Genomic DNA, 14163 nt, shown 5'->3' with positions numbered 1-14163 from the left:
GAGTGAATCAAATTGCTATGGTTTCATATTGAACTCTATTTTATGAATCTAAACAGAAAAAGTATAGGTTTATAGTCGGAAAAATAAGTTACAAGTTATTTTTGTAAAGGTAGTCATTTCAGTCGAAAGAACGACGTCTAGATGACCATTTTAGAAAACATACTTCCACTTTGAGTTTAACCATAATTTTTGGATATAGTTTCATGTTCATAATAAAAATCATTTTCTCAGAATAACAACTTTTAAATCAAAGTTTATCATAGTTTTTAATTAACTAACCCAAAACAGCCCGCGGTGTTACTACGACGGCGTAAATCCGGTTTTACGGTGTTTTTCGTGTTTCCAGGTTTTAAATCATTAAGTTAGCATATCATATAGATATAGAACATGTGTTTAGTTGATTTTAAAATTCAAGTTAGAAGGATTAACTTTTGTTTGCGAACAAGTTTAGAATTAACTAAACTATGTTCTAGTGATTACAAGTTTAAACCTTCGAATAAGATAGCTTTATATGTATGAATCGAATGATGTTATGAACATCATTACTACCTTAAGTTCCTTGGATAAACCTACTGGAAAAGAGAAAAAATGGATCTAGCTTCAACGGATCCTTGGATGGCTCGAAGTTCTTGAAGCAGAATCATGACACGAAAACAAGTTCAAGTAAGATCATCACTTGAAATAAGATTGTTATAGTTATAGAAATTGAACTAAAGTTTGAATATGATTATTACCTTGTATTAGAATGATAACCTACTGTAATAAACAAAGATTTCTTGAGGTTGGATGATCACCTTACAAGATTGGAAGTGAGCTAGCAAACTTGAAAGTATTCTTGATTTTATGTAACTAGAACTTGTAGAATATATGAAGAACACTTAGAACTTGAAGATAGAACTTGAGAGAGATCAATTAGATGAAGAAAATTGAAGAATGAAAGTGTTTGTAGGTGTTTTTGGTCGTTGGTGTATGGATTAGATATAAAGGATATGTAATTTTGTTTTCATGTAAATAAGTCATGAATGATTACTCATATTTTTGTAATTTTATGAGATATTTCATGCTAGTTGCCAAATGATGGTTTCCACATGTGTTAGGTGACTCACATGGGCTGCTAAGAGCTGATCATTGGAGTGTATATACCAATAGTACATACATCTAAAAGCTGTGTATTGTACGAGTACGAATACGGGTGCATACGAGTAGAATTGTTGATGAAACTGAACGAGGATGTAATTGTAAGCATTTTTGTTAAGTAGAAGTATTTTAAGGTCAAAAACGTGTAAGTTGGCAGGGACACGCTAACCCTGTGTGCCGTAGCACCCACCAATCCCACCCCGAAAGAGACCTGTGCCGGCAAAGTACCTCCTCCCAGGTACCACAGTGACGGCAAGGCGATTTTTACCCCAGCTAGCTAGACCCCCGAAACACTTCACAAATTTCCCCCGGAGGGAGAAATAATTCCATGCGGGGCGCCCAGACTGAGAATCGAACTTGCGCCTTTCTTAAGGTCAAAGCTTCCCCCATTGTGGGCCCAGGGATCAAAGGCATCGGGTACCACTGAGCTATAAGCTCGTTGGTAAGTAGAAGTATTTTGATAAGTGTATTGAAGTCTTTCAAAAGTGTATAAATACATATTAAAACACTACATGTATATACATTTTAACTGAGTCGTTAAGTCATCGTTAGTCGTTACATGTAAGTGTTGTTTTGAAACCTTTAGGTTAACGATCTTGTTAAATGTTGTTAACCCAATGTTTATAATATCAAATGAGATTTTAAATTATTATATTATCATGATATTATCATGTATGAATATCTCTTAATATGATATATATACATTAAATGTCTTTACAATGATAATCGTTACATATATGTCTCGTTTAAAAATCATTAAGTTAGTAGTCTTGTTTTTACATATGTAGTTCATTGTTAATATACTTATTGATATGTTTACTTATCATAGTATCATGTTAACTATATATATATATCCATATATATGTCATCATATAGTTTTTACAAGTTTTAACGTTCGTGAATCACCGGTCAACTTGGGTGGTCAATTGTCTATATGAAACATATTTCAATTAATCAAGTCTTAACAAGTTTGATTGTTTAACATGTTGGAAACATTTAATCATGTAAATATCAATCTCAATTAATATATATAAACATGGAAAAATTCGGGTCACTACACAAAACAGATAAGCAAGGTTAGAGGGACGGTTAGAGTGGGTGCCGGGTTAGCAAGAGGTCACGGGTTCGAGCTTGTTCGAGGCGATTTTTTTTTACAAAAAGCTTCAAGGGTATATTTTATTACTTTTATTATAATAATAATTATTATTATTATTAGATTATTAATAGAATTGTTATTATGATGATTGTTATTAGAATTATGACACTTAATATTATTATTGTTATTATTATTATTATTATTATTATTATTATTATTATTATTATTATTATTATTATTATTATCCTTATTACTTTTATTATAAAAAAAATAACATTTTTATTAAAATTATCATTTTTACTATTATTAGAATTATTATTATTATTAACAATACTCTTATTATTATTTTTAACATTATTATTATTATTATTATCATTACCTTAGTATTATTATAATTATTATTTTTAAACAAAATATTTTATATAAAAATATATTTACTACATAAATTATGGCTATATTAATATTACATACTATTTCCTTCAAAACTAAAATATATTATCTATACTTATATAACATTAATTAAGTTACATGTAATATAAATGTACTCTAATCATATAAGTAAATATTAAATTTTAATACATTATATAATATTTTTTTTAAACACTAATGTATAATATTCATAATAAATGATATACATTAAGACTCTTTAATAAGAATTCAATTATTAAGCATTTAGCTATAATATATAAGATAGTTATAATAAACTTATTTAGTAACATAACATATAAATAATTAAAGTATTAATATATAAACTTGATTGATTATGACTATACGCTTTAATATATATAACTAATATAGGTTCGTGAATCTGAGGCCAACCCTGCATTGTTCAGTTTCGTCGTATGAATATTTTTACTACAAAATATTGGATGGTGAGTTTATTTATTCCCTTTTTCTCATTATACTTTTGGGACTGAGAATTACATGCACTGCTTTTATAACTGTTTTACGAAATAGTCACAAGTAATCGAAATTACGTTCTATGGTTGAATGATCGAAACTTAATATGCCCCTTTTAGTCTGGTAATCTAAGAATTAGGGAACAGACACCCTAATTGACGCGAACTCTAAAGATAGATCTATCGGGCCCAACAAGCCCCATCCAAAGTACCGGATGCTTTAGTACTTCGAAATTTATATCATGTTCGAAGGAGGATCCCGGAATGATGGGGATATTCTTATATGTATATTGTGAATGTCGGTTACCAGGTGTTCAATCCATATGAATGATATTTTTGTCTCTATGTATGGGACGTATGTTTATGAGAAATGGAAATATGAAATCTTGTGGTCTATTAAAATTTATGAAATGATTATTTATGTTAAACTAATGAACTCACCAACCTTTTGGTTGACACTTGAAAGCATGTTTATTCTCAGGTATGAAAGAAATCTTCCGCTGTGCATTTGCTCATTTTAGAGATATTACTTGGAATCATTCATGACATATTTCAAAAGACGTTGCATTCAAGTCGGCGCGTTCATCAAGATTATTATTAAGTCATTTATAGTTAGATATATTATGAAATGGTATGCCTGCCGTCAACTTTTGATGTAATGAAAGTTTGTCTTTTCAAAAACGAATGCAATATTTTGTAAAATGTATCATATAGAGGTCAAGTACCTCGCGATGTAATCAACCGTTGTGAATCGTTTATAATCGATATGGACTTCGTCCGGATGGATTAGGATGGGTCTCTACAATTTGATACACATTCTTACGCGACTCTGAATGCTAACTTATTCCGAGAGAATACTTAATCAATGATAATCACACCATCATCCTTCTTACTTCGATATTAGTCATACCAGTTCGAAATATTCCAAAATCAATGGGTGGTTAATTCTCATCCTCATACTCTCCCTTTCGTATCTCACTTATAAGCAACAACTTTACACTTAAGCATTTTTGGTCGAAAGACTTATGTCCTACCAATAGTCATCAACCATATTTAAACTCAATGGTTTTTAGTACCTCAAAGATCACCCGAAATTTTCAAAATCTTTTGCTCAATCCACATCAATCTTTTCCCAACTTGTAACCTTCGAAATATGAAAATTTTGTTTGTCAAAATTTTACTTACACTATTTTAGTGTGCGATCCTCTCAAAGTTTTGAAAAATAAACCTATTTTATTTGCCATACGTGCAAATTTTAGAAACTGTATATGTTGAAGTAAATAATTACTTATTTTGATGAGTACACATGAAATTTTGCTTTCACTTTTACAAATCCATTCTTTTATTCGAAAGATATGTTACTTAGAACAGTACATGTTGTACATATCCCTAGTTTACTAAGAACTTCGTTTCTTTTCTTACATTTTCACCTAAGACGATTTCTATAAAACTTTCATTGCTTATCATATAAAATTTTTCGTTGCTTAATCGTATCCAAGTCATCGTGAAAACTTTAAAACCGTCAAAATCGAGAGATTCATTTGTGTGTGTGTGTGTGTGTGTATGTGATGAAGGCACTAACTACCACGTCATGCAGAGCCTTCGGGCATCCACTAACACTTAAACCATTCAAAATTTCTGCGTTACCCCAGGGATCTTATTTGTCACACCTGTCGGAGCGATGCTCTTTCTTACATAACTCTAAGTCCTGCCTTATTCCAGGGGATTCTCACTTAGTGATACTAACACCATCAGTATTCCGACTTTAGTATTAGTCATAACCTGTTTGGCATTTTGCAAATTCAAGAAGCGATTAACTTCTCGTCCTCATGCTCTATCCTTCATACCTCACTTTTTAACAACGGATTCACACGTGAACACTTTTGGCCCAAAGACTTATATCCTGAAAATTATCAAAACTACATGTAATTCATTAAGTTTTCATTACCTAGTAACATGTAACTCGGTGATTCAAAGATTTTTCACTCAATCTTTTTCATACGCGCTATCCCATCATTTTGACCCAAATTAAAGTTTGATTCATTGTTTCAAAACTTCATCATTAGAAAGTAAATCTCATTACGTTTCCAACGGAAGTTTATTCATTGAAAACGGAGTTACGGTTTGAAAGTTACGGCCAAAACAAGTTTTCCAAAAAGCTGCCAGACTGCAACCGCGCGGGAGCACCTGCAACCGCCCGGTTGCATCAGAAATGGTCCGGATACACCCCGTAACCATACGGATGCATCCTGCAACCGTACGGGAGCTGTTCATCAGTACCAGGTCGCTGTTTTCGTCATTTTAACCACAAATCTCGTTTTTGCACTATTTTGACACTACAAATCACTTAGGAAACATATATAACTCATATACAAACGTTTTCTAACATCAATTTGACATAAACAACACATTCAAATCACTTTTTGATTCAAAACCCACTTTGACATAAAAACTAAGAAAATCACTTATTTTAACTCGAATTAGAACATGAAATCGCTTGTTAAATACCTTATGATGTTACTGAAATCACAAGGGATGATTTCCAGTTTAAGAACGAGATCAAGAAGAAGATTAGGGATTAGGGTTTGTGAGATTTGGGAGCGTTTGGGTATGTATGTGTTATTATTTCCAAAAATGGAAATAAAAGGAGAAGCAGAGGTTTTAACTAAAAGGGGTTTCCTTCATTGGAAGGAAATCTGTTCCGTGATACACACGGGTATTTACCATTTATCTGAATTACGAAACACCACATTAAGTGGTCCAAACGAGGTCCAAATTAAATAAACAAACATGTTTTGTGACCATTGTCACAAACTGGTCTCAACTATATAATTAAATAATTATAAACATATAATTATTAAAATAACATATAATAACACCCAAGGGCATTAAGGACAATTACTACTAGACCCAATGTGAGGTTGTTACAACTTAAATCAGAAACCTCAGACCAAGGGGGAGCTAGGTAGATATCACTAGGATCCGTGACACCACTAATAAATCCAGAAATCTACAACCAAATAGCCCACATAGTGTAATTTATTTGGATATCTAGTAAGGGACACCATCAAGATAATCAAATATACTCACAAGTCAACACATTTTTTTTTAGGCTAAGTTTGCTTATTAATACGGATAAAACCCTACAGCCCATTAGTAGCCCATGTTACTAAAAGCCCTTATTCCCCTTGTTTAATAGTAGTAATTAATACGAGTACTTTATGTTCTAAATCTCAAATTCATATTAGAGAAATTTAGATACATAGATTCTTATCGGTTCCTTTACACAGTAGTCTTTATTTTTTCAAAAAAGCTTTTGAAAAGCTTTTGCATCGGTTCATTAGCAGATGCGAATAACTATTTATTATACCTTTGATTTATATATTTAAAGATTAAACAAACTTATGATTATTAGAGTTCATGTATCATCTACAAGTTTTTAATTATCATTTTGTCGACCTTCCTAAATAAATGGTTGAAACCAAAAAACAATTTCGTATTGTTATGTCAACTGGTTATTATAGCTTGCTTTGGTTTATCATTGCAACCGCAATGGTCAAGAAGTATATTCGAAAATTAAGATACGCTTAGTCGAGCACATGATGAATTTATGAGCACTTGTCTTCTTGGTGCAATTGAAAGAGATGCACTTGCTATATTTCGATAATATTTGATGACTCGATTTTTTCGGTATTTGTTGTGTGACATCAGTTATTTAAGATCTTGGCTCCGCCTCTCCCTCGAACATTATTATTATATAGTGATATAAAAGTGAATTTAAACCTAAAATTACTCCGTACTAAGACCAATCTCAACCATGACGCCGTCATGGGGATTTTCTCAGCGACACATCAGCTTTCTCTCTCCTCCTTTATCACCACTTCCTCCCATAACACTCCCTTAACACACAATTGCCAACCATGACATACTTCCTCAATTTTTTTTTATTTTTTTTTTTATTATTATTATTATTATTAATTATTATTATTATTATTATTATTATTATTATTATTATTATTATTATTATTATTATTATTATTATTATTATTATTATTATATAACAAATAAAAAATTATTTTTGAACATCACATTTATTAAACAACAAAGGTTAATACGGTTACATTTTTTTTTCAAAAGGAAAACGACATAAACTTGAACATAAATTAAAAATTACATAAACTTAAACATAAAAAAAAACCACTATTAAACTACTCATCATCGTTGTAACAGTCTTCGTCTTCTTCGTTGTCCTCGTCATCGTCTTCTTCGTAGTCCTCGTCCTCGTCTTCGTCATCATTGGAGGTTGTACCGGAAGGCCCAACTTGTGGTACGTGTCGAACACGGAAATTTGCAGGAAGATTCCAGACATGTTTAATAAGCTTTTGTTGTAGTAGATGATGAATGGTGGAATCTCGCAATTCTTTATTAACCCGAATGTGCGCTCGAACCCTTTCTTCAATTGATCTCTTTGTACGACGAGCGGGCCTATAGTTTTCTTCAAGGTCACACATTGCCCTTCCGTTGTCCTCGGTGATCATGTTGTGTAATATAACACAAGTGTGCATAATTCTTCGGATTCTTTCAACATAGAATTGTCGGGAAGGGTTTTTAATTATTGCCCAACGACTTTGAAGCACTCCGAAGGCCCGTTCAATATCTTTTCGGGCAGCTTCTTGGAACCTTTTAAATTTTGCACATTCAGGGGTAGGTGGACTTTGAAAGACTTAACCAAAGTCGCCCATTCAGGATATATCCCATCGGTTAAATAATAACCTTTAGTGAAATTACACCCACTAACCGAAAAATTACACGCAGGTGCATTATCTTGAAGTAGGTCGTTAAATAAATTGGATTGATTAAGCACATTGATGTAGTTGTTTGAACCGGCGGGTCCAAAATAAGCGTGCCAAATCCATAAGTCATACGATGCAACCGCTTCTAACATGATTGTTGGGTATCCATGATCGCCTCTTGTATAATGACCTTTGTATCTATATGGGCAGTTTTTCCATGCCCAATGCATGCAATCTAGACTACCCAACATGCCCGGAAAACTGTGTACTTCAGCATGCGCAGTTATAAAACGTTGTACGTCTTGTGGAGTCGGTTTTTTCAAATATTCAATAGCGTACAAATGAAATACACTTTTACAAAAATTATTCAAACAATCGTATGACGTTTGTTGACCCATATGTAAGTACTCATCAAAAGCATCAGGTGCAGTACCGTACGCTAATTGTCGTATCGCGGATGTGCATTTTTGAAAAATATTGAAACCAAGCAACCCGGTAGCATCCCGCCTTTGATGAAAATATAAAAAATAATCCGGAATAGGTTCTTGAGAATAATTAATTATACCTTGGCAAATGCGTATGAAGAGTGGCCGACTCATTTTATAACGTCTGCGAAAATAATTCCCGGGAAAAGTAGGATTATCTGAAAAATAATCATTTCATAAGCGCATATCGGTTCCCTCTCGATCTCTTAATAAAAATCTTCTAGGCGCTCTTGGGATCGGTTCGACGATTTCTTCTTCTTCTTCTAGATCTATCATATCCAACAGATTGAGTGCGACAGTACCAAATTCCGAACTCGCAGCATCTATTGCATATTTTGTCAGACTATCCAATTTTGGACTCATTGGTGATTTTTTTTAGTAATATTGAGGGTTTAAAAGTGTGATATATATTGGTGTGCGATGAGAGTAAAAGTGTGATGTATGTAATATGGGGATAGAAGTATATATATATATATATATATATATATATATATATATATATATATATATATATATATATATATATATATATATATATATATATATATATATATATAGTGGAGGTATTGGAAAAAAATAAAATTAAAATATTATTACAACGGCTATATAGCCGTTTAAATAGCCACAAACACACTCTTTCTTCGTCCTCGTTTATGCGTATCCATGAAAATTTACAGGGCGAGCTGGCCGAGAGCGGTGGAGGGCGGCCGAGGGCGGCACCATTGCCATCGGCGCCCTCCCACGAAGTTGATGATGACATTTCCCATCACTTGCCGATGGGAATGGTCTAAGTTTATCACTTTTCTCCAACTTAAAATTCTACGTAACAAACTATTTATAATTTTATACTTGCATCAAACAAACAAAGCTTATAAACTAGTAGTGATGTACTATCCAGCTTTGATTACGTTTATTCCTATCATCATTATATAGTACGGTGTGGTATATTACTCCGTATACATTATATAATTATAAATTACTATTATTATTAGTAGTAGAGTACTAGTAGTATATTAGTATATCATTAAAAAACAAAAGGCAGGCCGTGTTACTTATATATTCAGATATACACACATTCCCTTCTTAGCAGTTGCCCAAAACCAGAAAAGCAAACCCCAAATATCCACACGTTTATCATGGCTCTAAATACCACTCTAACCGATATCCATTCAGATATCATCCAGACACACATCTTAACTAAACTCGACGGCCCATCGCTATCCACCACAGCCACCGTCTCATCCTATCTACAATCCCTCTGTTCCGATCACCACCTCTGGCTTCCCATCTCCAAATCCACTTGGCCATCTATTACTGATCCACGTGTCGATGACGTCATCTCCACCTTCCCATCTGGTCACCGTTCTTTCTTCCAAGACTCTTTTCCATCTCTAATAACCAACTTTAACCAACCTCACAAGTGGTCCACAGATTCTTCATCATCTCATGATCTGGACCGTCCATCTCAACTCATCTCAGCCGTTGATATTCACTACCAAAATGATATCATCTACTCTAGAGTCGAATTCACCAACACCACAAACGATTTCTTATCTTCAGATTGTCGGATCGAATTAAAAAACGATCCGACAAGCAAAAATGCACAAGGAATCTCACGATCTATCGACTTGATAGTCGATGAGATCTCAGGTGCAAACAAATCAACATTGTTGCACCTGAAAGATTCCTTAAAATTAAACTGGATCTTGATACATCCTGCCCGAAAACGGGCAGGTAATCTATCAAGTATAAAACCGATTATTTCAAGACAAGATTGGGCGACAAACGAGACACTTTTACGATACGTCATCGTTTTACCCGGGGATGACGTGAATGAGATGGTACAATGTAAGATACAAGTTGTACTAGGGGTTGGTGAAAGAGGAATCGGGTTGTACGTGAAAGAGGTTGTATTAAAGTTACAAGGGTTAGATTGTAATTTTTTAAGTGGGAGGGACTTTTTGGTAATTACACGAAGGGCAATTATGGAAGAAAATAATGTGACAAGAAAAGTAATTGATGACGAGGAAGAGAGATGGAAGAACTGCAAATTGTTTAAGGAGATGAAACAAAACAAAGAAGAAAGGTTAAGAAAGCAAAATGAAAGAAGAGAACTTGCCATCAACTGTAGCTATGTTGGCTTATTCTTGTCTTTTTTGTTGTCTATTTATTATATTATTTTGTTGTTATAATCATAAATAAATACGTAAATTAGTATTGTATATAGTATATTAGTATTATCTATTTTAATATTAGACACGAATATTAGTTAGGTTCGAAAAATTGACTACATGCTTGTTTTTAATGGTCACCTAATTATCTATATCTATATCTACTCTATCATACACCTAAAATTGTCTACATATAGAGTCTCCAGATATTTCGAACGTAAGTCACCTACTTTTTGGCATGTTGGAACATACCTGGTTTGATCCTTGTTGGCATTTCTAATTCGGTAAGTGTTGGGGTATTATAATGAATAATCATGGCTCCAATAAAATAAATAAAGTTACTGTTCATACTTAGATATATTTTGCTTTGGTTAATCTGAAAATGATGAACGTATAGTAATAGTATTGGTCCATGGTAATCCAGAACAAAAGAAGGGTAATTAATACGCTTTTATCTTCTTAAACCTTCAATTGTCAACAACAACACCAACAAAACCCAATACTACATAAGTGGTGTATTAGGGAGCTGAGATATAGACAATCTCTCCTCTATCCGAGAATAAAGACTAGTCATTTTTCCACCCAGAGTGAAAACACTCTCAAAAGTAGAGAAAGTCATCTCTCTCTCTATTCGACGGATAGGGAAATTGCTTCTGAGTGGACCTCCGGCCAATAAGTAGGAAAAAACTTTAAAAAAAATATAATTAAATTAAAAATACAATTGAGACGCCATGAAAATGGTAAAATCAAATTTACATGGGTTTTAAATCCTGTCTGAAATTTAATTTAGACTTTAAGAGTCAGTCAAGTCGCCAATAAATCGACGCTTGCTATCGACTCAATAACTAGAGTCGTATGGTCAGTGGCGATTCCAGGATTATAATTCAATGGGGTCCCGAAATTTTTTTCAATGATATAAGTAACATGATAAATGGTGATTTCGTGATATGGAACTCTAGTCCAGTTAGTTTGGTGATATAAATTTGTGTGGTGTACCTAGACGAATGAGTTTTCGTTTTTGCTCTTTTTAATGGTTGTATATCCACCTTCTTGTGTACTTATTCTAATAAAACTAGAAAAAAATTCGACCTCGCGTTGCTGCGGTTGTATTCAACGCGCGGTCGAATTTGAATATACGTTGTTTGGTACCTAATATATCTAGTAGGTTGGGTTGTTTGTTGGACGTGTATGTATATGTATGAAATATAGCCCGAAATATTTAGTGTTTTTTTAACGATGTCCGTTTCGCGTATAGTTAGTCGCGTTGTGTTCGTAAAATTATTTCGAGTTGAACGGTGGTCTCGGAAAAATTTAACTCGCACCGAGCGAGAATATAGGACCCGTTATTTAGTGTTTTTTTAACGATGTCCGTTTCGCGTATAGTTAGTCCCGTTGGGTCCGTCTGATTTTTTTGAGTTGAACGATGGTCTCGAAAAAATTTAACTCGGACCGAGCGAGAAGATAGGGCCCGTTAAAAATACGGGTGAAATGATTTTCTTTTATTTTAATAAAATTATATATTTACGTTTTTTACCCCCCAAAAAAGTGGAAACTTGAGGGGTCGTTATGTAAATTAAGCCGAATTTGAGCGGCCGTTTGTAGTGTGAACGCAAATTCAAAACGACAATTAAATAGAATTGAAACGATGATTTTGGCCATGAGTTATAGTAATTCAAAACGACAATTAAATAGAATTGAAACGATGATTTTGGCCATGAGTTTTATTATATAGGATAATAATACAAACGCAAATTCAAAACGACAATTAAATAGAATTGAAACCATGATTTTGGCCATGAGTTTTAGTATAGGGGGATGATTCTCACACACATTTTTTTGATCCTCACACACCTATTTTAACATTTTGCTCTTCTAATAATATTCAATTGGTGTGTGAGGATCAAAAAAGTGTGTGTGAGAATCATCCCCTTTAGTATATAGGATAATAATTACTTGCTTTATATAATAATAAAATAAAATAAGCTCACCTACTTTTTGAAGCCTACTTTTCAACATGATTTGTACATGATTACATCATCGTACACTATAGTCATCGTGATATCATCATACGCTATTACTTTTTTTTATTATAAATATCTAGTATTTTTTCTTTTATTACCAACTAGTGATTGTCCCTGACTTTGCACCGAGTTTATTAGCTGGTGATTGTAATTTAGCATCGGTTAATTATCAATAGTTTGTTTTTATGTAAACGTTAATTATCGATTACTCGATAAACCTCTATCGGAGTAGATCTGGCAGCTTTACCTGCTCAATTCACTATTTTTTTTTCCCAAAATGAAGAAGTAAATGAGTGTTTTATCTTTTTAGTTAAAATTTAAATTATTTTAATATTTTCTTTTACATATTAATTTTATCTCACATTTAATTAAATGACTACATAATAACGTTCAATATATGAACGTCTTTGTCTATAATTCACAAACTCTAAGAAAGACAGAACCTTAAAAAAAGTTAAGATGGTTAAATTATTAATGTTAAGGAGTAATAATCAGTTAAATGGGCTGACCCATAATTTTTGAGTATGTTTATATATGTTATTAGAAAGGGCTTGGCCCATTTTATCTACAACTTTCATTATTTTCCCTTTAGTCACTGTCACAACACGGAGTATAATGATTTTAATCCATAAGCTTCATTTTTATCTGTATATTGACCACAAAAGCTTCATTCAACTCCAATTTATAAAATACTTCACGTCCGCTATTTTCTTCACCAATCAGGTAATCAGTTTGATCCTCCCTCAATCCTTTTCTCATTCTTTACTCACTAAAAAACCTCCCAACTTCTCAAAATCTGCCGCTAACACCACGACATCGCCGCCTTTGTTTCAAAAATCCGGCCGTTATCTTTCTTTCTGCGGTCGCAAGCGTCGCCCTATCACAATTTGGACGCATCAGATCAATATATTTTCTATAATTTTTGCTATTTTTGTAAATATGCACTAGAAAATCACCCTTTGTGATGCTCATCATGTTCTAATATTTATTTTATTTTTTCGCTTATTTTGGTGACGGACGGTGGTGGCAGACTGTGTTTGTCGTCCAATCATAAAATCGGTAATGTTCTTCATCTTCAACTGTTTTTTTTCTTTATTTCGCTGAATTTTGTGGCGGACGGTGGTGGAAGACGGTTGTTCCCGGCGGTGCTAGCCGTATAAAAGTTTGTTTATGAATGTTTATTAGTTATAGTTTTTGTTTATAACACTTCTTTTATCAATTTCTAATATTTATGAAGTATATTAAGATTGATAAATTGTTATAGTTTTTTGTTTAAAACTCCTTTTATCAATTTCTTAGTTATGGTGAGTTGTAAATATTTATGAAGTATATTAAGATTGATAAATTGTTATTCTTTGTTAATCTGGTAGTTGAATGATGAATACGGCTCCCGAAATTGAACGTGGGTGACCGGCGGTTGCTGTACGTTATTCGTGGTGGTGGTCGGCGGTTGTCGTGGGTTTTTCTTGGTGGTGATAGATGGTTGCCGGAGTTGGCGGTGGTGATGGCGGCAGTTGTGGTTTATTGTGGGGGTTTTTAAGTTGTGTGTATGTAGTAATTG

At 33.1% G+C, this 14163-nt stretch overlaps 2 protein-coding genes across 2 annotated transcripts; one reads left to right on the top strand and one right to left on the bottom strand.

The window, feature by feature from the left end:
• Positions 1–7744: 7744 nt before the first annotated feature.
• LOC139869253 (uncharacterized) lies at positions 7745–8323 on the bottom strand. The gene has a single exon (XM_071857571.1). It carries the CDS (start codon positions 8321–8323, stop codon positions 7745–7747), a length of 579 nt encoding a protein of 192 aa, XP_071713672.1.
• A 1162-nt stretch (positions 8324–9485) lies between these two features.
• Positions 9486–10660, top strand: LOC139866913 (F-box protein At2g27310-like). The gene has a single exon (XM_071855206.1). It carries the CDS (start codon positions 9547–9549, stop codon positions 10600–10602), a length of 1056 nt encoding a protein of 351 aa, XP_071711307.1. The 5' UTR covers positions 9486–9546; the 3' UTR covers positions 10603–10660.
• Positions 10661–14163: the final 3503 nt, after the last annotated feature.

Source organism: Rutidosis leptorrhynchoides, chromosome 9 (assembly GCF_046630445.1).
Source record: "Rutidosis leptorrhynchoides isolate AG116_Rl617_1_P2 chromosome 9, CSIRO_AGI_Rlap_v1, whole genome shotgun sequence".
Lineage (NCBI taxonomy): Eukaryota > Viridiplantae > Streptophyta > Magnoliopsida > Asterales > Asteraceae > Rutidosis > Rutidosis leptorrhynchoides.
The sequence above is the reverse complement of the archived record's forward strand: the minus strand, read 5'-3'. Positions and strand labels throughout refer to the sequence as shown.

Coding starts and splice junctions, on each gene's coding strand:
- LOC139869253 (XM_071857571.1), bottom strand. CDS start 8,323: ATGGGTCAACAAACGTCATACGATTGTTTGAATAATTTTTGTAAAAGT.
- LOC139866913 (XM_071855206.1), top strand. CDS start 9,547: ATGGCTCTAAATACCACTCTAACCGATATCCATTCAGATATCATCCAG.